The sequence below is a fragment of the Opisthorchis viverrini genome, assembly GCF_000715545.1.
Source record: "Opisthorchis viverrini unplaced genomic scaffold opera_v5_174, whole genome shotgun sequence".
NCBI classification, from domain to species: domain Eukaryota; kingdom Metazoa; phylum Platyhelminthes; class Trematoda; order Opisthorchiida; family Opisthorchiidae; genus Opisthorchis; species Opisthorchis viverrini.
Window position 1 is genome coordinate 606940 of NW_008751832.1, and position 26326 is coordinate 633265.

The following is a 26326-nucleotide window of genomic DNA, read 5'->3' on the forward strand; positions in this document are numbered from 1 at the left end:
TTTGCCGTCGTGTCCTCTGTTCGTAGGATTACTATGCTGTGCGGTTCCCCCAACTAGTTGACATCCCTCACAAAAGGAATCAAACACTTTTTCTGAGGGTGTCCTTCATAAACCGGAGTTACTATGTCAGTTGTTGGCTTGTTTAGCAGCTTAGCAGCTGATCTACGAATGGTTCTTTGCCATTCGAACAGGCATCGTCAGTGCATTGTTGGATGAGTTTTACTTTCGCTTGGTGTGTGTGTGTGTGCAAACTGAGGCCACCTTTATCTTTAACAGGATGTACTAACGCTTCATATGCGAGAGGTTCTGGGGTCGTTACCCAAGCACTTCACCAGGGCAGCTTACCACGTACTGTGTATCCTCTTTTGAACAAGTGACACATTCATGAGAACGGTCTAAACTGGCAACCTCTTCAAGGGTCAGTTCGTTCCAACGAGCACAGGACAGAGATTGATTGCTTTTACAGTTCGGAATATTCTAACGAATTTCCGTTCTTCCTTCACTACTGAATGTGTGGTGTGCGTCCAACATATTTTAGGATCGCTTTCGAGTCCTCTATACAAGAGACCCCTGAGAGAGCCTTCTTATCCAAGCGTCCTTACCCTAAAGCGACCATTCTTCACCATATTTCCCCATCTTTGAAGAGACCGGAAGTCCACCGAGGCGTGGTACCACCTCCGGCCTCGAAGAAAGATCGTTATCCTAATTGTCTGTCAAACGATTAGGAAAAGAACACGTTTCAGTTTTGATTGATTTGTACTATGGATCATGAACCAGCGCGTCATGGCCTCCAAAATGATCCGAATCTACCATAGCTGCCAAATCAGACTGGTCGATAAATGTTGACCTCCACGTAACAATGTGACGAACATCGTTTAACTTGTTTTTCAACGCACCACTGCTTTTTTGTCATTACGTGATGGTCGTTTATCGTCATGTGGCAGTTGCGGATCATGGTGAATTGCTTGTCAGATGATCATGGTGACGGAATGGAGATTTTATACTAGGCGATCATGTGACCGAATTTCACGTAAGATGCTATTCCTGGATAGGTGATTAACGGTTGCGTTGCGAAACGCAGTATTGGGAGTGTGATCTTGGAATTGCGCTGTCAGGTAGCAAAAACAGACACTGGATCAGTGAATATTTTAGGTGAATTTTTGGATAATTATGCAGACTGACATTAGATCCCAGCGCCCGATCGGTGTCCGATTCGGATGACTACATGTAAATTGAGCTCAAGTAAATTCGATGTAAATGGGGCTTTGTAAAACGGGTTGTAAATATCTGAAAACCAAAAATAACCTGATCAACCTATCAAGACGTTGGTCCTAAAGCATCGGCCAGTCTGAGGGATGTATTGAATTTAATTAACTTTGAAACACTCAGCTGTAACACCCTCTTGGTATCCATCTGACGTGTTCCCGAATGAAGCACGAGGGCTGAGGTAGTGCTAGTTTTTCCAAGTCTATACGGGACCAGTCGGAATGCAGAGGTTGGGTTCGAACCATGGATCTTCCGATTAGTAAATCTGCGCTATAATTATTGAATGGTATTAGGTATTAGACTTGGTTAAAGAAAAGCGGAAGATTTGGCAGAAGACAGCCAACAGAGTTCTATTCTGTACAATGAAGTTGGAGTTTGTCTCTAGGATGGGTTAATATAATTCGTTTTCCGTGGTGGCTTGTCGTTGGGTATCTCGATCTAGGTGGTCTACTCTGAGCTACTTTCCCTTGATTGCCAGCCACTCAGACAGGAATAAGCTGTGGGCCGTCGAGTGTATTGAGTGATTCGGTTTTGTTGTTCTCTGACCGTTTGGTGATTCACTTTTGTTGGCCTATCTGAATTGCGAATAACTGACAGGAAGACCTACTCAACTGACACACAATCGAATGCCAAACAGTGTTTTTGGTGTTTGCCTGTGATCCCCACGCTTATAGTGCGAATTGCACGGTGGGATGATAACACTGAGTACTGAGCATCTCAACATTTACGAGTAAGTTTGCTGGGCAATCATAAGTTGGAAAAAAGTCAACTGGTTCGGGTCGCAGGTGATCGTTGATGACTCAGAAAATAGCCAAGAGGAATCCGAGGAGTATAAGACCAGTAGAAAATTAAAGTCAATACTGTTCAATACATATCATGTTCATATTCATTTCGTTTCGGAAAATCTGGTCAGCAGACGAGACATTTCAAACAGGTCCACGAATGACATAATAAAACTATGGATATGTTGATAAACTGAATGAATCCTAGTTCACCAGAATTTGCAACACAGAGTGCAGTTTTCTTTACTCCCGTAGGGGTCTCTTCCAGAGATTAGTGACTATATCTGGGCAAATAATGATGAATCAGCTTCATTTTAAGTATGTAACCCTTCTTTTAAAGTAATTTAATCCTTCCAACCGTTTTGAATGTGCGTCTATAAAACGGACGTCGTTAGGTACGAGTATTTCGTTCTGGACCCCCAATATCAAGTAACCAGTAGCGTAGGAAACGGTGCTGTCATAGGTGTAAACAGTGGATTACACACAATATGGGCCAAGGGTGAAAATGAAACTAAACGAGCTCCAGCCCCGGATTCAAAGTGTGACCGTGAGAACGGCACCTCGTAATGCTGGTCAAGACTGTCTACTCTAAGGGACATAGTGAGTTATACCTAAAAACCGTCAGCCTGATATAGTGGCCAGGATGCTTATCTGCATTGTGTTTCCATTCAAAGGTGATAACCTATTAGTCCGTGCCGTACAGGTTTTATCGATAACGATCTGAAGAACGTGCAGCGTGGCTGAACTCTGGCTGCTGAGCTAAGACAGGCAGAAACTTTCATTTTAACCCCAGACCTTGTGTGAACACATCGGTCTGTCGATCTAATATCGCGATTCCGCTTCCGTACCACCTAGTCTCGTCTGTCTGGGGCCCGGATCAGACTCTAGCAATGCGGTGAGCCCCAGGTGGGAATTAGTTGGTTTTTAGTACCTTTTTTTAATGTGAATTGAATTCACTAATAAATAATTAGCCCCGCTTCTAAATTTGTAGTGTGTTTGGAGGAGGGACTGTGCTGCCCATAATCACTCATCCAATTTTTGCAATGTTGACGTGTTGCACTATGAAGTACGATTTTCGCCTCAAACTACAGATGACTTTCTCAATTCGTATTCTCCACCTTCACTGTCCGATTATTTTTTCTATACACAGTTGGAGGGTGACAAGGTAAAATAATACGCTTCGTTTTTCTCTGTGCCCGTCGGATTTGGCATTCCACTTGTTTTTTTGCAGTACAATCATCCTATTCTCTCGATTCGCTCATCTCCTTAACCAAGACTTTTCGCATTCGAGTGGTTTGCCGTTTGCGCAAAGATTGAAGTTGTATTTGAAATAAAAGGCGTTGAATGTGGCTCATATCTACGCGTGCTTATTCTGCCTTTTTGCTGCTGTTCCGCCCACCTTGCCTTAATATTATTACTTAGCTCAGAGTACGGCCAATCTAAATTGAAGTAAGGCGAAGTGAACTGCTATCTAGACTATCTGATCTGTTGACCAACAAAGCACCTTCTCAGTCACTATGCACCGCAACCCCCGAAACGATATAGTCAACACCACCAGCTTCGCCACGGTTCATCTGCATTCTCTTGGTGTTTGTGGTCTCGCTTCGTGGATCGTTTGCGACGTTTCTGAGGAACATTTTCTGGGCGATGTGTTGAACAGAACTTAACGGCTCATTAGCAAATGTACCACTAAATTGTACTCTTAGGTAAAGGAGCAAAGATGTGTTCATATCATATACTGCGGGGTAGGTTTTTCTCCAAACCATAACTCCAAATTTTGTACAATTTCAACCTCCCCGCTACTTATAAAGAGAAATGGTTCCAACTGCCACAATTCTGCTCACATGCTATTGTGTTGGAGGGGAGGGTTTGAGAATGGAAGCAGCTTAGCGTGGAATGCCTGCCTAGTTTTTGATGAATAACGTGCTTTTGAAGTGAGTGTGCTATCCTCTTAAAGAACACAGGTAATCTAGGACAAACCTTGGAAGAACCAAAGGTTCTAAGGATGCCAGATTTTCTTACAAGGCATGAGATGCCTTCCGAGAGCAGTACCTCAGAAGGGTAAACGGCCTACGCACTAAATAGGGTATGCGGTTTGATTTACTCCTTATAAGCCGTGCGCCAACAAAGGGGCTCGATATTTGACAAGTAGCGTTTTGCGATCGCCACCAGTAAATAGGTTCTATACCGCCTAGTGGACTGGTCTTGTCACCACTTATTTGGTGTACCTTAAAGCAGCGACCGTTCACAGAAGCGTCCGGTGCGAAGAAATCGTCGATCGACTTCTGTAGTGCTATTTATCCATTTCTCACCGTCGCCCCAACGGCTCACGAGAATGTTTAGTCGGTATTTTGGCGCCACTACTTTTACTTTGTTTTCAGTGTTAAACACTGATGTCATGCTGTCGATGATGATGATGACCAGTATGCTCACAAAACTTTGTAACAATCAATACTATGTTAACACCGTTAACGTTTCAACTAGAATTGTTCCACCGAACGGTCGCACATATTGAGCTGAAAAGGGGACCTCAGGAAAGTGGATACGCAATAAATTTATCCAAATGGCAACAGGGGCGAGTATTGGCCCTGGTACCAATATCCAAAAGGGAGTGGTTCGGGACAGTAGTTATTCCATCGGGACGGATATCTGAATGTAATGGAACGGCGTTGAATACTGGTAGCAATCCATGAAGGAAATGCTTCGCAGTCATTATCTGGGCTGTTAAAAATCGCCTGACGGCTAGGGACTGCGTGTGCAAACTCAAGTGCAACAGCTACACAAAGGCCCACCCATGGGACAACCAGGTTGCTGCATACCAGAATTAGTGAACACAAGCGGTGCATAAGCAAACCACTTAGAAACGCAAATATCAGGCGGGTGGTGACTCGGCAGTGACAGGGCTTGCACTGAATACAATCGACTTCGAACATGTGAGATTTCTGTGGCTGGTCTCAAGATTCACATCATAGTGACTGGAGGTTCGAGACGGTAAAATCGCCGATAATCGCAGCCTGAATAAAATAGAGCTTAGAAATCGTAGATGCATCGACAACGTATTTGGAATAGCCTAGTTGTCACGTGTCACCGTGCAGTCATCATTGAAAGGGTCTGGGACTAAAGTTGACCAAAATACACTTAATCTCCCTAACCCAGTTACTGACCCATACAAAACAACTAAATTCGCGGATGATATTGAAGCGCAATGTTTAGCCAAAGTACCCTGAATCGGAAAAGCAAGCCCCCAAACCAGCCTTGACTTGGTTATCCTGTTGACGACGCTATATTACTTATAAGGGTCCTGGAAACTGACAGCTGACTAGTTTCACCCTTCTTGGAGCGCATCAGATAGGCTTAATCCCTGATTTTCCGTCCACCTCATGTTCTGTTTGATGTTTTCCCCATAACCCGTCCGTCGTAAATGTTAGTCAACCACACTAACCTACAAGAACTTTTGACTCACATTCAGCACTAGTAAGGTCTTCTAAATGAAAGAGCTTGGTCTCTTGTCTGCTAGTTGTCAACTAGTTGTGATCTCTTTTCTCATATCTCACGAATTGATATGAGTGAACAATGAAGCGAAGTTCGTTTTTTGAGGGTCAGTGAAAATGATCCTGGCTCCGTACCTGGTGGTGAAATTCGGATAGGTATGCTGTCACAAATAAGCCGATTGATCTTAACTTGTGCCGTGTTCAACAAGTGGGTGCGTAAGCGTTCTTCGATTTGTCTGTCATCAAAACTCTCTTACTTCTGTGTCCATCGGAGCTAGTCGGTTAATTCTCAGAGAATTCTGCAACATTTGTTTTCAGTGGTTCCAACACTTGTAGACATATGTCCGAAAGTTTTCATTAGTCAACGGTAGTTTGAAGTACACGTTCGTCCGTTATAACTACGCCCGCATACACTAACGCCTGCAGTCTTCCGCCTTGGCAACCGCCGTTTTCCTCTCGCTATCCGGCATTCGCCATTGTCTCTAGACTCCGTGCTTCCCACGCGGAAGGCAAGTTTGCAGCTCCATAAAAAGTTAGCTGCTTTGGCGAACTGAAAATAGCTGTAACACGCTATCTATCCAGAATGATGGAAAACAGTATTTTCAACCTTAAGACGCACAAGTAATTAACAGCATACGATTCTGAAACTCAATCACATACCTAATGTAAAGAAGCAGTTTCCTTAATCAATATCAGTGTTAGATTGCACTAAATGGCATATTCCAACCGTTAATCAAGACGATTCTTTAATAATAATTGGCCTGTTAAATATCTTCGGCTACTGAAAAACTTCCCATCTAATGTTTCATATCTCAGTTATAGTAGTGGGATTTTATCAATCAGTTTAGTGAGTGTTGTGACTGATCTCAATAGTTCTTACCAGTACTTTTTCCCGGAACGGAGAGTGCCGTTATGACAGGGTGGACCGTATCCATGGGCGGTATTCGTAAAGGAAGAAATGTTCGAGAAACATTTGCCTCCTATAGACTATTTTTGAATGCCCCTGAATAGCGGGTGGTTTTGTACAACTCTTTGGAGGGTCATGGAAGCGAAAGGGACCAAGTGGTCAAAGCGCGAATTCGCTGACCGGAGGGTCCGTGGTTTGAACCCGACCTCTGCCTCTGGACTTACCCTGTCTAGGGTTGGGCAACCTGGCAGTATCCCAGACCTCGTGCCTCCTTCGTGTGGCATGGCAGTTAGACACCGAAAGGATGCTACAGCTGAGCGATTTGGAAGGACTTGTCGCACGTTATTTTGATATTTTGGATAGCTCTGGCAAAGAAGGATTCCATTCCTTTTTTACTTTCGCGTCCCGAGTGATTGTACCGTTAATTGCCAATGTGTCTATTCGTGCTTCGCTCTAATCTCGTAGTCTGCAAGCCTTTGGACGATTTTCACATCGACAACATGGCTCTAAGATGAGCTATTACGGAAGTCTTCATTTTGTTGAAAATTCAGTTCATGTTTATGGCTGTGCACTATGATGCTAATTCCACAACAGATCAAATTAATGTTACTAGTACTTTGCTCAGTGCTTCGCGCTTAACTGTCAATACAGCTATCACGTGCCTCGTTTCTCCTGATTTTGATGAATATATTAGGAGGGTCGACTTTAAAAATGCGGACAGCTTGTGGTAATATTATTGGGTTACTTTTCACTTGAGTTCATCCTTACCCAGTGAACCGTCACATTTTTCTTCTGCGGTTATTTCGACGAATTTTATATCTGGTATATCTGCCCGCTATGTTTCTTGGCTCGCGCCATTGGGAGCGGAGCTCCGGTCCATTACTTTGGTTCCACGGAGGTTGCATACTGCCAGAATAGATTGAAGTTCGATATCGAAGCAAATACGTCGACTAACTGGCTCTTTTGAACAGTGTTTACCCTCCTTTCCTCAAGAACAAGTCGGAAGTAAGCATCCATAGTTCCCAAAATGACTAAGGCTTCAGATAACTATTCACAAAATAAAAGAGGTTCCTAAGGTGTGATTATTCACTGCAGAAGATCCTTTACACTTTACGTTCTATGTTCGAATTTTATTTTTGCTCAGTCATGTGCTTTTGGATGACAGTTTTCTTGACTATCTCGGCAGTCATGCTGGTTTATCAAGGAAAACGTATGTTTCTTGTCCTTCACATTACTGGTAATATTCCTCTTGTCTAATATTATGTTGTTCTATGGATTTCCCTCTCTATTCCGTAGAACGTGGACAAGAAGACTTACGTTCCACTCAACCATCTGTTCCCCTCTCAAGCCCCATTCACCGTGTGTAACTCCAGTCTCTCCGAGTACGCTGTAATGGGTTTCGAACTGGGCTACTCGTTGACCAACCCAAATGCTCTTGTTATATGGGAGGCTCAGTTTGGAGATTTCGCTAATGTTGCTCAGTGTATTGTGGATCAGTTCATTTCTTCCGGACAACAAAAGTGGGTACGACAGTCTGGGTTGGTTCTACTCCTTCCACATGGATACGAAGGAATGGGTCCAGAACATTCCAGTGCTCGCATCGAGAGATTTCTCCAAATGTCAAGTGATGATGAGCATCATGTGCCAGTAAGTCATGTTTTTTTATTGAATCATACCTGTCCTATTCAGACAAGTGCCAGATAGTACAATTCTCGTATCTCTCCATCTTTTTCCGCGTGCTAGTCTAGACGTTCTCCTTTGCTGGATACCAGAGAGACATTCCGGTCCATGATAGTTCCGCTGACAATAAGCTTCCGGGGACCAGTCGAGCGAATCAGGTGGAACAGCCTGTGGATGTTTCCAGCGTTTTTGCCCCTTCCATTTCTTCCGCCTTTCTGATCCACCAAGCTTCGCGGTCTGTATGGACACTCAGTTTTACGTGGTGTCGGATGATCTGTCGGATTGAGTTGCGGTTATGGCCACAAGAATCCGTCGCTGGGTTTCCAGCAAAGCCGCTGTCCTATTAGAAATCAAATTTTGGATGAATTTGGCTGGGTTGTACCGCAAACATAAGTCCCGGCTCTGAGTAGCACTGTATATGTCTTCCCAGTAGCCGTTTATATCCGACGTGGGACGGTCCGACAGGCATTCGAGGAGCCCCTTCTGAAAGTTTCGTTTGATTTCTGGATCCATTAGCTCATCGATGGCTAAGCGAGGCGTACGCGTTTTGCGTAGACCTGAAAAGTAGCAGCACAAGTGTATGACCGGAGTATGTGTACTGGAGTCCGATGAATAGCACTTGAGTGGCGTGTTTTGACTATTTGAATGTTTCGAGTTAGATTGAGATAGAAGGAAATCAAAAAGACGTGTGACCTTATTGGTGTTTTGCGCGTTATCCAACTGAACAGGTTAAGATAATCATATGAACGACTGTTCTATTGACAACCCTATGAATATCACACCCCAGGCGCTCATAAGCTGCTCATTATGCTCGTTAGCCGACATTGTTTTTCATCATCGATCGATTGTGCACTATTCGTACACTAGTTCCAGACCGCATTTCAATTCGCTGTTATTACTTTTTTCCGGCAAGCTCAGTGTCGGACAACGTTTGTTTTCACTTTACCATCCTTCGAGCACACTAAACTGTCTCTAGTGTGCCTGAATTGGTTGAGATAGTTTAGCGGACTTACTGACTGGAAGGTCCGTTGTTGGAATCCAACCCTAGCATTTCGACTGCTTCTGTCTAGGCAGTCTGGGCAGTCTCAGTCCTCGTGTGTCCTTCGGATGGCATTGCAGCTAGACACGGAAAGGATGTTACAGCTGAATGATCCGTCGGTCGTCCTAACCCAGGCTGTTTCAGGATTTCCCGTCCCGCGATCTAGCTGTGCTCTTCATCACCATGTTTTCTATTCACTGTAATCTGGTGAGACGATCGGAAGTGATACACTTATGTAACAAATTTTGCGGTCCTTTTATGTAACGTTCACGTTGCCTGGTGCAGTAAGATCCCTCAAAAAGGGACCGTCCAACAGAGACACTCTTTGATAGCTCTTGGACACTTTTTGGATTCCCCAGTGGCGTACGACGAGAATGCCCTTAGGAATTGAGGAACCGCACAAAGGACACTAATCACTCCTTTGGTACCACAAAATGCTCCCAAAAGGCCATTACTTTCCTACCTAGCGGATTTTTCCCTTAATTGTCCGTCATCCAGACTCGCGAGACTTATGGGCGAATCAGTTCAGGTCGCTAAGGATACACTACCTTATTTTGACAACAGGATGCGAAGAAGGACCGCCGAGCAAGCGCTAATTACGCTTTGAATCGATTCAGTTTATCTCAAGCCAGGAGTATCCGGTTTTCTCATCAGGACTTGTTTCCACTACATATCATCATATAAACCAAAATGTTGGATATATTTGCCCCTGTTTGTTTGAGGGGCAGATCAGATATCTGAAGTTTTATCTTTGAGTTTTGTGGGCGTATGCATACCATTCGATGCTTAAACTGTACACTGGTTTCCTTGCAGTGTGATAAAATCAGCGGGTGGACATCAACGATTTTATTGATAAAAGGAGTCAACACCTTTCTGAGCCTGGCAGTCACCGCGCTGTCTGAAGATTTCGATATGTAAAATCCATAAAGATATCTACCCTGTCGGGTAGGTGGCTGTTTTCGAGCCACTTGAATGAAAATAATTGGTTCCCCCGCGCGGGGCATTACAAGACAGCTGAGATTCATCAAATATCTATAGTAGGCTGGCTAGAGATCAGATCATGAAAGTTAAACTGTCTGAGACACAAAGGTAATGACAGACGAGAGGGATTGCAGAATATAAAGTACATACACTCGTGATTACTTCTTTTATGCCTATGTCCATGGTATACCTCTACAAGAGGTATCAAGTGTGATACATCACTTTCACACTCATCTATTAGTGGCTGTTTATCTGTTCACCACGTAATCAGCTACCATTGAATACGGCCGAGCCACCAATATTCCAACACTGCCAACAGTCATCTATAGATGGTTCGTAAGATTCCGTTCCCATCAGAACATCTCGAATCAACTGGCACCAGGTTGAGTGGATGATGTTTTCTGACGAAGTCCATCCACGGAAAGAACTACCGCAATTACCTCATCTCGATCTCTTGTATCGTAGTATTTTCAGTACGGACTTAATCAAGCTTGATATCTGTGACAGCTGTATTTGTGTCCAGTGCTGTTCAAAACACTGGCTTATGTGGAAAGACAGTAGGTGTTCTCGAAGGAGCACCTCGAACACATACTGGGCGTATCAGTTTTCAATAGAAATGAAGCTGTTCTACATGGACTTCTGAAGCATACTGCAGATTCGAAAAAATCACCAGGTGATTTCCTGTGCCTTGCCATATTTAGTGGGCCTATTGTAAACCATTCGAATATTTTGAATATTTGTACGTATGTCCTCCCGGAGAGGGGACATCCCACTGGGAGACTCTACTGATGGGTTTTGCTGTACTGCCAAGTCCAGACGATCGTTGCAGACTTAATGTAGTGGATGGCCTTCCTTGCAGCGTTCCATCCCACTCGAATATTGCGGACACCCAGTAACCTATCTTAGTGTGATCGACTGGGGCGCCTTGTGAAACCGCTTCGGTGAGTTGAAATTACACGTGGACGAATGCTACACTTTCCAAAGAGTCATTCGGCAATGAGGTTCAGCAAGGTAGGCGACCTGTAGATGGCCTAAATCTCGTTCAGAAATGTAACCCGACTCTGTTACAACTTGTGGTTTGGCGGCCAATGTGCACTTTTTAACCAGCAGTCTACACTGTTCCTTCGTAATGCCCAGTTGACAGACCTATCTTGCCGCTTCCTTGGTATCCCAAAGTTATGCGTATGCAGAGTTTATCCATAAAACGTTTAAAAAGGTTTGCCATGGTTGAAATGAATGCCATGATGAACGGTGTTTGAAACTTACGAATATGACTAAAATTCAATTCGTGATTTCTGTTTCTTACGAAGAGGCTCCTGTTAACGGTTCACTTTGGCCGATTCGAGGGAGCTTCCTTGTGATAGAAGATGACTGTATTGGGGACTGCAGATTGACACTGGAGCTCCACCCGAAAAGTCAGATACCATGAACTCTTGACAGATTCTGTTACATAGGTATTGGCGCTGTTCACCCCTAAGCCTCATGGGAACTGGTTGCTCAGGAGTCTAGTTTCGAGTAGTCTGTCGTATAATTAATGTACCGTTCTTCAGGACTATCCCGGTATATAACAACCTGAAAACATCCCAGTCCGCATTCTCACCCCTCCAAACGTTTTTAGTGACTCAAACCGGGCACGTACTGCAACTACTTTCGCGGTTCACACCAAGGCTACACACCGCCGAGGATATTTTAACATTAAGGGCTTACTGTAAGTCGTCCATAATCTAGACCACGCGAGCTACAAATAGCTTTGTCCAATTACTTCTCAACCCCATTCTATGACCACCGAGTCGTGACTTAATCGTCTTCACGTAATCAAATTGTCCACTCTGATCCACCCCCAGAGCGAGAATTGGAAAATGCCAGCGCCTGATCAGCACCTCGTGCCTCCGGTGACGGATTCTTGTCAAAGTTGTTCAGCTACTACAACCAAATTTGTACGCATTTCGCTCGTTTCTATCGATTTTCGTGTTTTGCTTGTTATGATTGTTTACTTTGTTGCTATGACCGTGTTGTTGTTGTGGAAGCGAAGTTTGACCTGATTCCACTGTTGCCTCTTCCAGGTGTTCACGGACCACTTTGCGATGCAGCAACTACATGAGACAAACTGGATAGTGGCAATCTGTACTACCCCGGCCAACCTTTTCCACATTCTTCGCCGTCAAATACTTTTGCCATTCCGTAAACCAGTGAGTTATACACTGTATCTTAGCCCACCATAGCAGTCTTTTATATTCTGCCTGATGGAGTGGAAGGTTTAGGATTGAAAGGTTCGTTTGATTTTAATCTTCACCTATTGCTTTAGTGACGGTTCTTCCAGCTCAGCACAGCTGAGAACGGTACCTATCACATGGGGCTTGATCACAAGATGATTCTAACTTCGTACTGTTCGGAAGAAGATAATGTGTTTCATCTTGTAGTAACCCGCCTGTCTTTGCTTCGTCACCTTGGAGTGGTCATCATCATTGATAACAACGCCAGAGGAGATAACACTCGTTCTTCACTGCGGTACCATGTTAGTTCATTTGAATAAAGCCTCATAATGGAAAGAAGAAGACGGAAACAGGAAGAGTGGTCATGAGGTAGCCTACCACAAACATCAGTGATGCCTAGACCTCCAACGTAGACGATCTGGGTAGATCGTCTACGTCTACTAGACCTCCAACGTAGACGATCTGGGTAGAAATCTATGGTAAAAATAACTATATCATTCATTGTCTCCAGCCGAGCATAGGGAGGTTCATATGGACTCCATCCTGCAAGTTGAACAGCGCCAACGGGGCCCAAACCTTTCACATCTTTCATTCCCTTCCGCCCTAGCATATTCTGTCCGCCTCGGCATGTCATCCTAAACATAAAACCACACAGAATAAAACAATTCACTTCATAAAATCACTTGTCTTCTTCCATGTGAGGAACATCCCCAGAAAAACACCACTTTTTACATCCCCCAAGGATGGAATGTTTCTTTCTTTTAGGGCAAGCTGTACAGCTCCCTTGCTTATAGAAGTACCCCCCAAAGTAATTATGGTACGGCTTGTTAAGTCAAGTTCATGAAACCGATACTTGCATTCAACGGTTGCATTTGAGGGGTAGTCTTCTGAAATCAACCCTTCTAATCTTTTCGGCAGTATGAATAGGCTCAATCGTTCAAGAGGACATCGGCTAATGACACCTCTGTTTCCACTACTATTTTAAGTGGAGAAATTAAACGGCTTATCTTCCACTATGGCAGCTTTGGTGAGCAAATCGTCTCCTTGAAAGCACTTGCATTGGATATGCATTATCTCTGAACAGCTCGACAATATCTGACGCATTCTCTCTCCGGCGGTTATGTTATCGATGTGTAACAGCTTCCCTATCCAGCACAAATGTTTGAGTGCAGTGTAATTTATCGGCAATGATAAATAAATAAGACTGGTACTGAAACAACATTTTGACACTGGGCCTATCATGTGACGTTTTTTTTTGGTGTTCTCCTATCCCTAATGGTTCAGATGACACCAAGGTATTTAGATACTCAACATTGGAAAAAACGACAGTGAGTTCAGTCACATTGCTTCCAGTGGGCCAGAAGCCTTTCACAGAAGTTTCTTGTTGCACCGACCCAAAAGTTTTATCCAATCCTCGTAATTCCGTAGCTGTACACTTATTTGGTTCCAACGGGAGACATGGAATCGCATTTATCTGCCGAGGTCTGAGAAGCACGAAACCGGATGTGGGTTGCCGTATAGTTTCCCGCAACCTTGTGAGTAGTGTTCCGTCAAAAAATATACCACGATATCTCGAATATCGTACCAAATGAAATTGAGGCGGTCTGTGTGCAGCACATTCATTTGGTGCATATCGTGAACCAGAGAATCAGCTAAAATTCAGGTGAATCCTGGATTAAAATCAAATTAGCTTGCAAGGGAGTGCAATTCGCAAATTACGTGCAATGTGGATTCAGGTAGAACATAAGGTTGACGGAAACTTGGGGACTGTGCCTAAATTATTATCCAGAAGAAGGGCAAGACTAGTCGTGAGTTTTTGAAGAGCTTTCAACGACCTTATAAGGAGCGTTTCATCAAGCAAGTAGATTATAGGAGTTCTTTGGCACAATTTTGCCGGGTTTAATAATTGTCGAGCGAATAGCTCCTGTGGATAACTTAAGATGTTAAAGATGAAGTCTTTTATTAGGCATACTTTTTATCAGAGCTTAAAGCAGATATTTTGGTGCATATGACCTTTCGGAAATCGATAGATCTTCGGCGTCTGCTCTCAGTGCAATCAGCTTCCTCTTGTAAGAATTGGCAAACTCTGGGAAAAAGATTATTGTGAATAATTTCCCCTGATTTTTTCGTAACGTCTACCGTATCCCTTTGTTTTTAAGTTGATTTTGTTCACTCCGAAGTCGTTGCTGCGTCATCCTGACTGCAAATCACCGTGGGCAGATATGCTACCGGGATCAGAATTCAAGCGCTATATTCCCGAATCTGGTGACGCAGCGCAAAACCCTAAAGCCGTGAAAAAATTAATCCTTTGCAGTGGAAAAGTGAGTCAGCATTCTTTTTTTTCTGTGGTTTTTCCTCTTAGTTTAAGCTCTGCCAAAAGACCGAGAAGCATTGTCCGCTTCTCCCCTCCTTATTGAGACTCATCAACAGTGTGCATTACGCATCGTCAGTGGAATTTCGGTCCTCAACTTTCCGGATAGGAATTGGGCGCTGTACCATTTGACTACGGCTGGCTAATCAGCGGTGTGACCGACTCGTTCGGGGGGTTGCAGATTTCATATCTCCCTAGTGATCTCCGCGGTCCACACTAGAATACCTGACGAATCGGTCTCACTTGCGGGGTGAATTTTAGGATTAAGATTTCAGATTCCCTTCCCTGTCTACGAAACTAGGAATGTTTGATGGTGAGTAAGAATTCCTTTTCGAACAATCACGTCAGGCAAGCATGTGTTCAAAACAACTATACAATAACTTAGATGGGCTATGAGAGCTCACCCACAGATGGCATGTAACGCAAAGTGAACCAAAGTGTAGTTCGACCGGTCATCGCTGGATGATAACGCTTAGATGAACTCATTTCCCTCAGGAAACCGTGACTGCTTGCAATACACGATATTTTTATTTGGCCCGTCGACAGTCCTGTTGAAAATATCTTGTCTCAGGAACGGCTGGAGGTGTTTATTCTAAAGGTTCCTGGATTTCTTGTAGCACGCAAAGCACTATTATGGTCGCCAGTTTTTTCCAAGTGCTCTTCACACTTGAAACATTCAGGTTTCTGATGATGGTTCTGATCCAGGTACACCTGCTTGTGTCCCTGTAGCCACTAATTCACTCGGCATCGACAACGATGATTCGCCCGATTTCCTTGCTTGACTGGAGCTGACCCGTGTTTTGTTCATATCAAGAGTGTTACTCACTGGTAAACACCGTTCACTGTCGAAAAGTACTTTCCAGGCCTTGGAACATCATTCACTGGGTTCATATGCACCGGATGCATCTTTAGGGCGATAACCACAACGACATTCACCACTGTTCCACCAAACAACCTGATATTTGCCAATTTCTGCACTCCCCAAAAGAAGACTAGTCGTAAATCCACTGGGTGGCAGCGCCTTGAGTGCTCCAATTTGGGTAGCCTGAGCGCTTCGCCCACTACACAATTCATCGCGCTGCGTCTAGCGCTTCGCCCACTACACAATTCATCGCGGTGCATCCTTAGGGCAATACAGATCTGCATTTTTGTTCGCCAGTAATTTTTTTCACCGTGGATTGGGGATAGTCCCAACCTTGCATCATGTCTTCAGGAGACTGAGTGTACTTTATAACCCGTGGTTATTGTTTTCCATCTGAAATCTTAGAATGAAACTAGGTACATCATCGGCCATCCGATTTGAATGGAAAACGGAGCGTTCAACTGATACGTCCCCCAGGATATTTTGTTGGGTCGCGTGTGAAGCTCCCAACCTCAATGCACTGATGATGTCACTTCGGCTGGCTGCAACCAAGTAGTGCAGCTCAGTGGGGAAACCAACGACCAACGTGAAACTATCCGCTGTTATAGTATGAAGGCTGATCCGGTGACTATCAGACGAACGATGCGTCTTAGTGGTCAGATAACTTAATTCTGGAGTGTGGCAAAGCACGGATCAGTCTTGCAGTAGCCTTCCTTGGAATAAGCTTCTTGTCCTTTCAGATAATTTATTCATTGTTCTTTTAGACCCATGCAGCTGCTTTTAATTCGGGCATAGTTAGCATGGGTTGGGAATTTTCACCACAGTAACCTTCTCCCTGGAGAGTTCACAGTAAGCTTTCCATGTCAGATATCTGCAGACATTTCTTCCTCTAGTAGGGCTGTCATAGAATCCATAACCCTTTACCCTTGTTAACAAAAGGTACGGATAGAATTCACATGCTCAAAGTTGCACATCGTTGAGCGACCTGGGTCATGAAGACGACAACAGGTCACGTTAGAGCGTATGTTTTCCTTGAAAATTGTTGTTGTCCGGCTAATTACCCTCCCAACTACACGTAGCTATGATGCGCGGGATTTGTTTGGTAACATATGCTTTTTATGCTGTTTTTAAAGGCACTTCAAAGTTGATCATTTAGAGTATGGTGAGGCAGATCGCTCAGCGTTGTGATAATCACGGATAGTTATCTTGAAGCCAATTACTGTGAATCCCGCAAACCACCCACAACAATCCAACTCACGGATAGTTTTCTTGAAACCAATTACTGTGAATCCCGCAAACCACCCACAACAATCCAACTAGCCTTCAGTCACATCATTGTGTGTGTGTAGCAGTGTCAGGAGGCCTTAGTTGGTTTGAGGCTATGATACGGTTATCGCCTGTAGCTTGCATGCCAAGTACAGGTAAACTGGAAGAAACAGGAGCAGTGTCCCTTGGTTGACCTCCAACTTCGTGGCTGACGACATCGGCCGGATGGCTGGTGCCTGTACATCGTCATTGTGATCGAGGCACTGGGGGCTTGGCGAAAATCTCAGCATATAGACTATGCTTGTTTGAATTAATTCCAAATAGAAGTGTGTAGGCATTTGGAGAACCTACCTGGCGCTCGTCTGTTGCAGTGTCCAATCTCTTTCGCAGTTTTTTAGCGCCATTTTTACTTGATTGGGTTTGTCTTTTGCCTTCATTTATTCGTATCTCGAGCTGTTTAGACGTTTGACTCATTTCGAATGTTAGACAACTTTAGGGTTTGACTATGTGCCTTCAGTTCGTGCAGCCATATTTAGAGATATGGTTTTTGTCCCGTGTTAGATGCTGTTGTAAGGGGTTCTCTATGAGTAATAGCTTGCCAATGTTGCAACCCTTCCGTCCGGCTTGTGAGGTGGCCATACAACGTAGAAGTTGAACAACGGATTGGTATCTCATTGAGGCGTTTTTTATTTAGTTTTGTCTTTAGATTTCACGAAACGACTGACACCTCACCTTCCGGGTGAATCCATCGGTGCAAACTATAAACATGAATGTTCAGCTCACCCATTCGCAGGCAGTTTTGTCAAATAGTCCATTTATCACGTTGTGCTTGACTGCCCTTTTCCTGATTATTTCAATTAGCCACTTTAATATGCGGCTGATCGAATTAACAGAGCAGCAAATAGGGACTGTCAGATAGGAGTGATTAGGATCATCCTCGGATCTGCACTTTGTTCACCAGTAATGTTAGTTAGAGAATCACGTCAATAGTTCGATTATCACTAGGCGACTGGGCCACTGTATCCGACGATAACACATCTCATTCGACTAGACACATTTGCGTGACAGGTGTATTACGATCTGGTGAAGCAGCGCAACGCCGTCGGACTTGCCTCAGATATTGCCATTAGTCGTGTAGAGCAACTGACTCCGTTCCCGTACGACCTACTCAAAGCTGATCTGGAGCTCTATCCCGAAGCACGCGTTGAATGGGTGCAGGAAGAGCACAAGAACATGGGTGCATGGACTTATGTACAGCCGCGAGTGAACCATTTGATCGAGATCGCCTTTGCAGACCGCCTTCACAAACGCCTTACGTGAGTTTTCCATTAATCGACTCATTTTTCTCCACGCTATGGGTTTTTCTTTTTCTTGTCGCATAAATTAGTCCTGGTATTGATCTTGGTACATTCAGTGGAAACCTGTTTTTGAGGCTTCGTGTCTCTACAAATTTGGGAATCCATTGTTATGGTCTAGTGACAATTCTTACATACATATTCGCCCCTCTGAGAACACAATATCATATAAACAACTTCATGAAACAGTATGACTGCTTGGGCAGATAAGTTTACTTTGTTGGAATTATGCGGAGCTTCAGCACAAAATTCCATATCTGCGAGATTCTGTGGGAGGAGATCCTCATCGACGGCTATGCGTTATGATTTACTGGAGTGACTATAGGGCAAAACAACTCATTTTTGTAACTCCAGTCAAAGTTGACCGTGAGAGAATATGGAAAACGGGAACAGGGAATTCGTCTGGAAGTTATCAAGTTGGGAAGTAATGACATGGGTGCTCAGCCTTCTGCAGACTCGAGTGCAGTAGCCGAACTTGCAAAGAGCCCTCCTCTAACCTGGACATTGGTTGGCAGATGTTGGACAAGCAACGGAGCCACCTCAATCGCAACAGGTTGAATATTATATGGCCAGAACAAATGAGATCGGATTGAGAAAGTGAGAATGAGGTTTACACGTGGGACACACTTGAACACAGCCTCCTTTGACAAGGTTCATAATCTGTTCAGAGGCATGGTGCCTATAACATTACTGGTTTTTCCGTGACCGCCACCAACTTGAACTGAGACGGCTTAATATCAGAGCCAGAAGCCACTAATCTGATCCTGTCGTTCAGTCTCTTTTCTGGAAGCACCAAGTATGTTGATGATCCATCTAGTTACCTCTGTCAGTTTATGCAGTTTGACTTAAGTTGCCTCACTTGAACTCAGGATCCATTCCATACCGAAGTGATCTCAGCTAGAACTTCTTCGCTGAAGTACGGTAAGAAACCGTAACGATGGCCGTTGTCTCTCAACTTCGTTCTTATGACTCTAGTTACGCTGTTCCTACTCGGAGACTGAATGGGAAAGGCAACTAGTTGGTCATCATATATCCCACTTCATTGAAAAGTGTTTATTACCCCACTCGACTTCTTTGGGTCGACCGTTCCTGTCAGTGGTCTCTGCTGCGAGGCTTTTTGTACACTGATGCGTACTCAGTGAGCGAACAATTAACGGTTGCTCCACATTTCTAAGCCCTATAGTTTATAGGCGACTTTCGATGGTTGCTTATTTTTTGCTGTGCAACCACACCATCTTGTTTATCTTTATCACTTTTTGCGTCTCTGTCCGGTTCCGGTATTGACTAATGGTAATCGCAGTGAATTTATTCATTCCCCCCCCCCCCCCCGCAGCTACACTGGCCGTCAAGCCAGCGCTTCCACTGCCGCAGGTCACAATGCAGCACACTTGATGGAAATGTCTCTATTTATGAAGCAAGCTCTCACTGTGAGCTAAGGGTTTCCTCCCCTCTAGCCGATTGAAATAAATCCGTTTGTGTTAGGCGTACTATTGTCATCATCCCCTCACCACAACTACTCCCTTCTGCACGTTGTAATCGTCTTGACTGTCTTTCGACTGTGTTTCGATTCTTCCGGCTCGTTTGATTTCGGCCTGCCAATTGCATCTACCTTCTAAAACCCCCCGGGTGGTTCATTCCTACTCACTCGTCTATGTCTTAGCTCATTTCCCGAGTTTGTATGGTTCGCATTTCGCTCGCTTCCACCAACACAAACAGGCCGTTGAAACAGCATTTGTGTAGTACATGTTTTTCTAGAAAACTATCTTGGTTTAGTCCTCTTTTTTGTTTCAAGTACGACCAATTCTTTACGTTTCGTTAACTCACTTCCCTGTTACTGTAATAATGTATGTGATGAGCTCATCTCCGATGGAGAAAAATCCTGAAAGTTACCGATAGCACTATCCAAAAACCACTTAGAGTGATATAGGCAACTGGGAGATTGGATACGGCTGGAGGAACTGAAACCCGTGATGTGTGCGCTGTACCAACTGAGCTGTCGTGGACGCTGGTCCAGTTGGTAGACGTTAACTGTTCATTATACCGAGCTTGGACCAACCTACCTGGGGTCCCAGTGGTTGTCTGCGACGTGGGACAGATCCCACAGTACCTCAGCTAAGACCGGAATCGTCCCGTAAGCAAAAGGCCATAAGTTTATTTTTCGATTTTCCCGTGCGTCTGCATCGTATTTATGTAGTCTTCTGATGAAGATATCTATTCAAACTACTGAACTGGAATCGGATGAGTCTCAGAAACTGTCCACTTAGGGTCCAAGTTCAGCCTTACAGCTGTCTCATTAGCTGTCAAGTGATATCCATCAGCCTTGTTGAGGAACTCTTGGCTTTTGGAGGCGGTATCCCCTAACCTTCTCTGCGCTATCGATGAACCCCCCTGTTTCATTTTGAGGTTTCCATTTGAGGATCCAGCGACGTCGTGAGTGGAATACATTTTAATGAGTACCTGGCCTATGGCTTACAACCCAAGGCCTTTTACGCCTCTTCTGAAACCGTAGATGAACACTGTTATAACAAGCATCCTAAAGATAATACCAGTCAGTTTTAAAATGCTCTAAGGTGTCGTATTCGCATTTCCGTAGGGTCCATTCCTCTGCGTTCTCTGCTTGATGAGTTGGTTCGCGATCCTCCGGAAAAGACATGTTAGGTTAGGTATACATATGCTTAAGGTTTTAAGTTCTATCGGTTGAATAGCTAGGAGGTAGGACAGGTATCGGTTCGACTTTGCTAATAACACTAGTGTGGGAGCAGTGATAACCCGTTCTTGACGTTGGTTGATGCGCATTCCTAACGACTCCAATGCAATGCGAAGTAGGACATGGTGCAAATGGATAACCAACAGAAACCTTCCAAACCTCTGGAGAACGATGATAATTGGGCCCCAAATAATGGGGTTGGAGAACCCGACGCTAGCGACGTCCCACTCAGATAGACGTTTTTGGAGGTCACATCCAAAAGGGGGGAACGTGACGTTGCTAGTCAATAAGGTTAAGGAGAAAGGACACTGCAGGCGGACTAGCTTGTGCCATGTGGGCATAGACGCAAACCGACAAGTATGAACACGTAGCAGATCAAGCGTCAACACTAAAAGTGTGCGAAAGGTCACCGGTAAACATACTGAGACAAGGAAGTGAAGGGTGGAAGTAGGGGAATTAGCTGTAGGTGAACCGAAAAGGATATGTGGAGTTTCCGCACGAAAAATCCGGTTTTCATATGTTCATCCTTAATAAAATAAACTTCAGGTGTTCGTAGAGCACCTCTCTTTTCCAGGGCCCAGGAAAAGTTTATTTCAATGGTCGTTACATGTCAGTCGATAATGGCCACGCACTGTAAAATCTGGTCAAGTTCTGTCCACCACCAACGCACACACAATGCTTTTTAGTATGGTATAAGGGAGCGTGGTCTAAATGAATGATTGAACTATCGACGCGATATCCCTTCAGCAGGGTTTGATAAATAGTCGGTATTTTTTACTTGGGCAACGTTTCGCTTTTGGCACAAAAGCTTCATCAGGCCAAGTGAGCAGGTCACCCAATTGACCAGTTTTTAAGGCAGACGGAGAACCAATCAGTGAGACTTCTTCGGATTACCACTCTAGATTAGTGTGGGCCACACTTTGGACCTCTATCCAATCAGTTTCTGTGCACAGCACCCTTACACGCCTAAACATTGATGAGGCAATGCTGGCGAATACCGACTTCGGATGAGCAGACGAGTAGTTCAAAAGTGCGCCAGTGTCGGTTGGCTTCTCGTACACTGTGGTCTTTATTTTCCCCCAGGCCTTATGTGTCACGCAGCCTAAAAAGGCCAGTGTACCCGAGGCTGACTCTATCTCCATACTAAATTTGATGTGTGAACTCAGTTCATTGAGATAACTGTAAAAATCACTGACCTTGTCTCGTTTCATCACGACGAAAGTGTCATCTACGTAACGCCAGAATATCTTAGGTGGGCATTGGAATCCGGCCCAAGCTTTCTGTTCAATTTCTTCCGTAAATACATTTTCCAAAACCGGGGATATTGGAGATCCCATTGCAAGACCTTGTTCTTGAGTGTAAACCACGGAGTCAAAAACGAAGTGAGTGAGATACCGGCAGATCGATAATACGAATATTACATCCGTCATGAATAGGAGTAAAGCTGAAGTTGGCAGATATTTGTGGTCCGTGATAAACTACTTAGGGCAAGGCACCTGGAATCGACTGTACCCGAAAAGTGCAATCCAACCACGACTTTATGGCCCACCAAAAATCCATAAACCAGATGTTCCGGTAAGGCCGATAGTAGACGGAATAGTTTTCCCAGCGCATGAACTTGCCAGATTCTTGGCAAGTATTCTAAAATCCCTTACTGGGGAATCTAGTTCTTACATTAAGAATTCAAATTATTTTTCCAACAAAGTAGCGGGTGTCACCGTTGAACCAGACAACATCCTGGTAAGTTTCGATGTCATTTCATTATTTACAAATGTGCCAAAAGAGGATTCTAGAAATAGCCAAGCGACTGCTACTAGCGGACGCCACCCTTCCAGAATGGACAGTTTACAGTAGACGAAATAGTTAAAGGCATAAAAGCATGTGTGAATCTCACCCGAAAAGATCGAACCCGCGTTTTTTCAGCTGCAGCTCAGTTCATATAGACTATGCTTCAGACGAATGGGGACATCTCGGCAATATCATACTACGTGCTCAGTACGGGAGACAGTACTGTTTGTGCAATGAATACTGTTCAACAGTGAGTTGGCAATGTTTTTTCGTCCGTATACGACAGTTCCCCGAAGAGAGTTTACTACGGAAAAATTTTTTCACAGGTCTATTCCTAAGGACATTACTTGATCATAGTTGGCGGGAAAACTCTTTTGTTTAGATTAGACTCTGTTCCTATTAGCAATGTTGTGGAATGTAGATAGCTCGGGTGCGCTGTTTGGTTGTTGATCTGTTCGCCGAGCTTGGCAGTCGGATTGCAAACGTTTCATCACCAATCGAGGTGACATCGTCAGTGCAGGGTTGAGTGGGTCACCTCGATTGGTGATGAAACGTTTACAATCTGTTCCCATTACCACCTCTTTTGTCCTCAATTGGTTCGGCGAGCTGTAATTTTTTATACTGGTTACAGTTTTAACTTTCAAGACGGTAATTGCTGGTGAAATTCCCTAGGAACAATTTTTAATATGTTTTTGATCCATGCACTCGCGATTGAGTCGGTTGTAGCTTCCTTGCAGTGCTGTGTCTCGAATTTCCTAGGCACTACTGTGCATAATATAGAACTGCACTGAACCAGCTTTTCCATCGTGCGAGATGGGACCAGTAGATTGTATTGAGCAAGGGACCTGATGAAGGTCGATCCTCATGTGGAGAACCTAGCAACAAACCTCCGTGAAACACAGTTTTGTTAACTTTTCCACCTAAGGCGAGATGACCCGAATTTCAACGGTTTTCTACGAAGCAAACAGTATGCCCTTCCAGAATTTTGCCACAGACGACGCTTTCGGTACGAATGGCTTTGTCCCTGGCTGCGCTCCAACGCGCACCGACGATATCTCGTCAAATGGTGTGAAACGTTGGCAAGTAAACTGCCAAAATGGATAACAGATCAACTGTCATCTGATCAACGACCACTAAACGCACTCGAGCTAGCCCTATTTAGACAGATTGTTAGTGCGGTTGAGTATCAAATGCCACTAAAACATCAGACCTCAATTAGAAAGCACACACAATCCACAGTTCCGGTACGAATTCCCCATGCGCCAGACGGTGAGGTATTGTTCGCTTCTGGTTTTACAGCAATGAAACGTGTACCATCGTACTTTAGTCGGCTTATGGCATAATACCAGCGTAACGGCGTACACTACTGATGAGGTGTGCGAGTGGTCTGTGGTCGTGTCGAAACTCCTCCTCGCGTCTAATGGAAAGTGAAGTTTATTACGGAACTTGTGGAACGGCTTTGCACTATTTGTTGACAGTTGTGTAATAATCAGTGAATATCCATGAAAATTCAAGAAGACGCGTGAAAATGTTCAGTTTTTAAAAACCATATGCATATGAGACGTTTACTTTTCTGTCCAATAGTTTGTAACTGTTTAGTTAGTGCTGGCTAATAAAAGACTTCATGGCGAAGGGTTTTCCTTCTTTCACCGGTAGTATACAACCTACCAATGTAATTGAGCAGTGAAAACACACCACCCCCTTAAGGACTTTATTTATTTCAATCGTTTGTGTGTTTAAACCGATATGTCCAAAGCCAAGAGTAGCTGCTGCTGCTTCTAGCGGTGCTGGACGAAAAAATCTAGTCGATTTGATATGTTGACGTTTGGGCAACCATGGATAAGCTTCTAGCCAAGTTCCTATAGTTTGCGCTCTCGGGAATACCCTGAATAATCTGTCGACCGATGTGCGCTTTTGCCTTTCCCCACGATATGTAATACGTCATTCTAGCACAGAAATGAAGGAAGTTGTTTCCAAATCTGTCCCTCCGGTAGTTGGCAGTGATTCGGATGGATCGAGGTTTTTTTGTTTCAGTGTGATTTGAGGAGATCTGGTGACATCTACCAGAGATTTCAGTAAATCTAATCTCATCTGAAAAGCACTGTACAGCTTTTTGCAGCTTGTTGAGAATCATCAGCAGTGAACATCTCACGAAACAGACTTCCGAACAAACAACTTAACTGTTTGGCCACGAGCGGCTGATAAGCAGTGTGATTAGCTCTTGCTTAGACGGGACGTAGCGCCACTCATCCTTCAATAACGGGAACCATATCACGTATGGACTGACTCTTCGAGTGGCTTTTTAGGAGGAAGTTTCACATCCAGTGAAGTTATCCTTCTAAGCTGCTTATTGATACATGGTAATGTGAGGAGCTTTGGTAGTACAAAATAGGTATTCCATCCTGTCAGAGAAGCCAATCCATGCTGAGAAGTGCAGCTGGTGGATACCAAGGTAACCGAGCGTGTATTGATCACTCACTGCATGTGACTACTCAACCAGTGCACACATTTATTCGAACTCGACGGCGTTTTTCTAACCATCAAATTGTGAGTCAATCCTTCCAGTCATGATAGTGACAGGTGTGCTGCACGTTCAATGACGTCATTGTTCCATGTTTTGTCGCCCACGCTTCTTGAGTTAGAAAGCATTCTGCTCAGTGTTGATCTTTTCCATAGGGCGAGTCGCCGAAAGCAGTAAGTACTTTCAGCTCAGTGTCAATGACAGGTACGCAGTTCTTTGTTAGTAGGTAGGACGCCATACAGTCCTGAAAAACAATACCTCATATTGACAAGACCTGATAGGAAAGACAGGATAGTTGCGTCGATTCGGATAATCCCATCCATGCTCGGGGTATATTTGTGAAAGTCACAATCAACATTCGGGAACGTGGCTTCATTGTGTGGATCATCGCGGTGTGATGGCTTGTGCGCCTTTGTGGCCAACTGAGCTTTACTGTGAAGTGTCCGTGTGACACCTGCAGAATCTTACACTACCTGTGGCGCTTCGTTTCTTGGAGTGCCTAGGAAACTGGTATTACCCGCCGAACACGCCACCTAGTGGTTAGGCTCTTGATTCACAAGCTTTAATCGAAGGCTTCAACCGTCCTTCCGTCCAGCTTCGGACGCCCTGGCAATATTCCAGCCCGGATACAACCATTATGTCCAAATCCAGAAATAATCTCTCGTCACACCAACCGCCGCTTTCCCATCAGTCGGATCACCTTACTTGCGAGTAAGCGAAAACAGGTTACTTCCGAAGTCTCCCTTTTTCGAAATCTTTTTTGGCTCATCTCACTCCGGTAATAATACTCTACCTGTATGTCCATTCGTTAGAATTAACGACCCAATTACTCTTGTATCGGTGTTGGCCTCGACATCTACGCATCAGCAGGCGCCAACAGCCTGAGGCACCTCAAAATCAACCTTCAAGCCTCGATGCCCGGTTTTTGTGGCTGTTTTTTATGTTCGCACTCTGAAACAAACAGGACAACAAGCTTCTTCTGCTCATATATTGGACCTGCCTGAAACTGGTGTATGCTGCATCTCGGAAACAACAATTCGAAATCCAAGCACAATCTTTGAGTCAACTGCCTTATCACTGTCCTCTCGCTTCCGGCT

General features: G+C 44.3%; 2 protein-coding genes across 2 annotated transcripts in view; one reads left to right on the forward strand and one right to left on the reverse strand.

Annotated features, from left to right (window-relative positions):
* The window catches only part of T265_07551 (hypothetical protein), a gene marked incomplete at both ends in the record, with an annotated part of 44654 nt that extends 24540 nt beyond the window's left edge, over positions 1–20114 (forward strand). The window contains 5 exons of the mRNA XM_009173101.1: positions 7743–8093; positions 12210–12335; positions 14519–14680; positions 17927–18174; positions 19547–20114. Of these exons, the coding sequence (XP_009171365.1) occupies positions 7743–8093; positions 12210–12335; positions 14519–14680; positions 17927–18174; positions 19547–19649 (990 nt within the window). The remainder of the gene's footprint in view (positions 1–7742; positions 8094–12209; positions 12336–14518; positions 14681–17926; positions 18175–19546) is intronic.
* The window catches only part of T265_07552 (hypothetical protein), a gene marked incomplete at both ends in the record, with an annotated part of 40262 nt that continues 22317 nt past the window's right edge, over positions 8382–26326 (reverse strand). Inside the window, 2 exons of the mRNA XM_009173102.1 lie at positions 8382–8683; positions 12738–12994. Coding sequence (XP_009171366.1) covers positions 8382–8683; positions 12738–12994 — 559 coding nt within the window. The remainder of the gene's footprint in view (positions 8684–12737; positions 12995–26326) is intronic.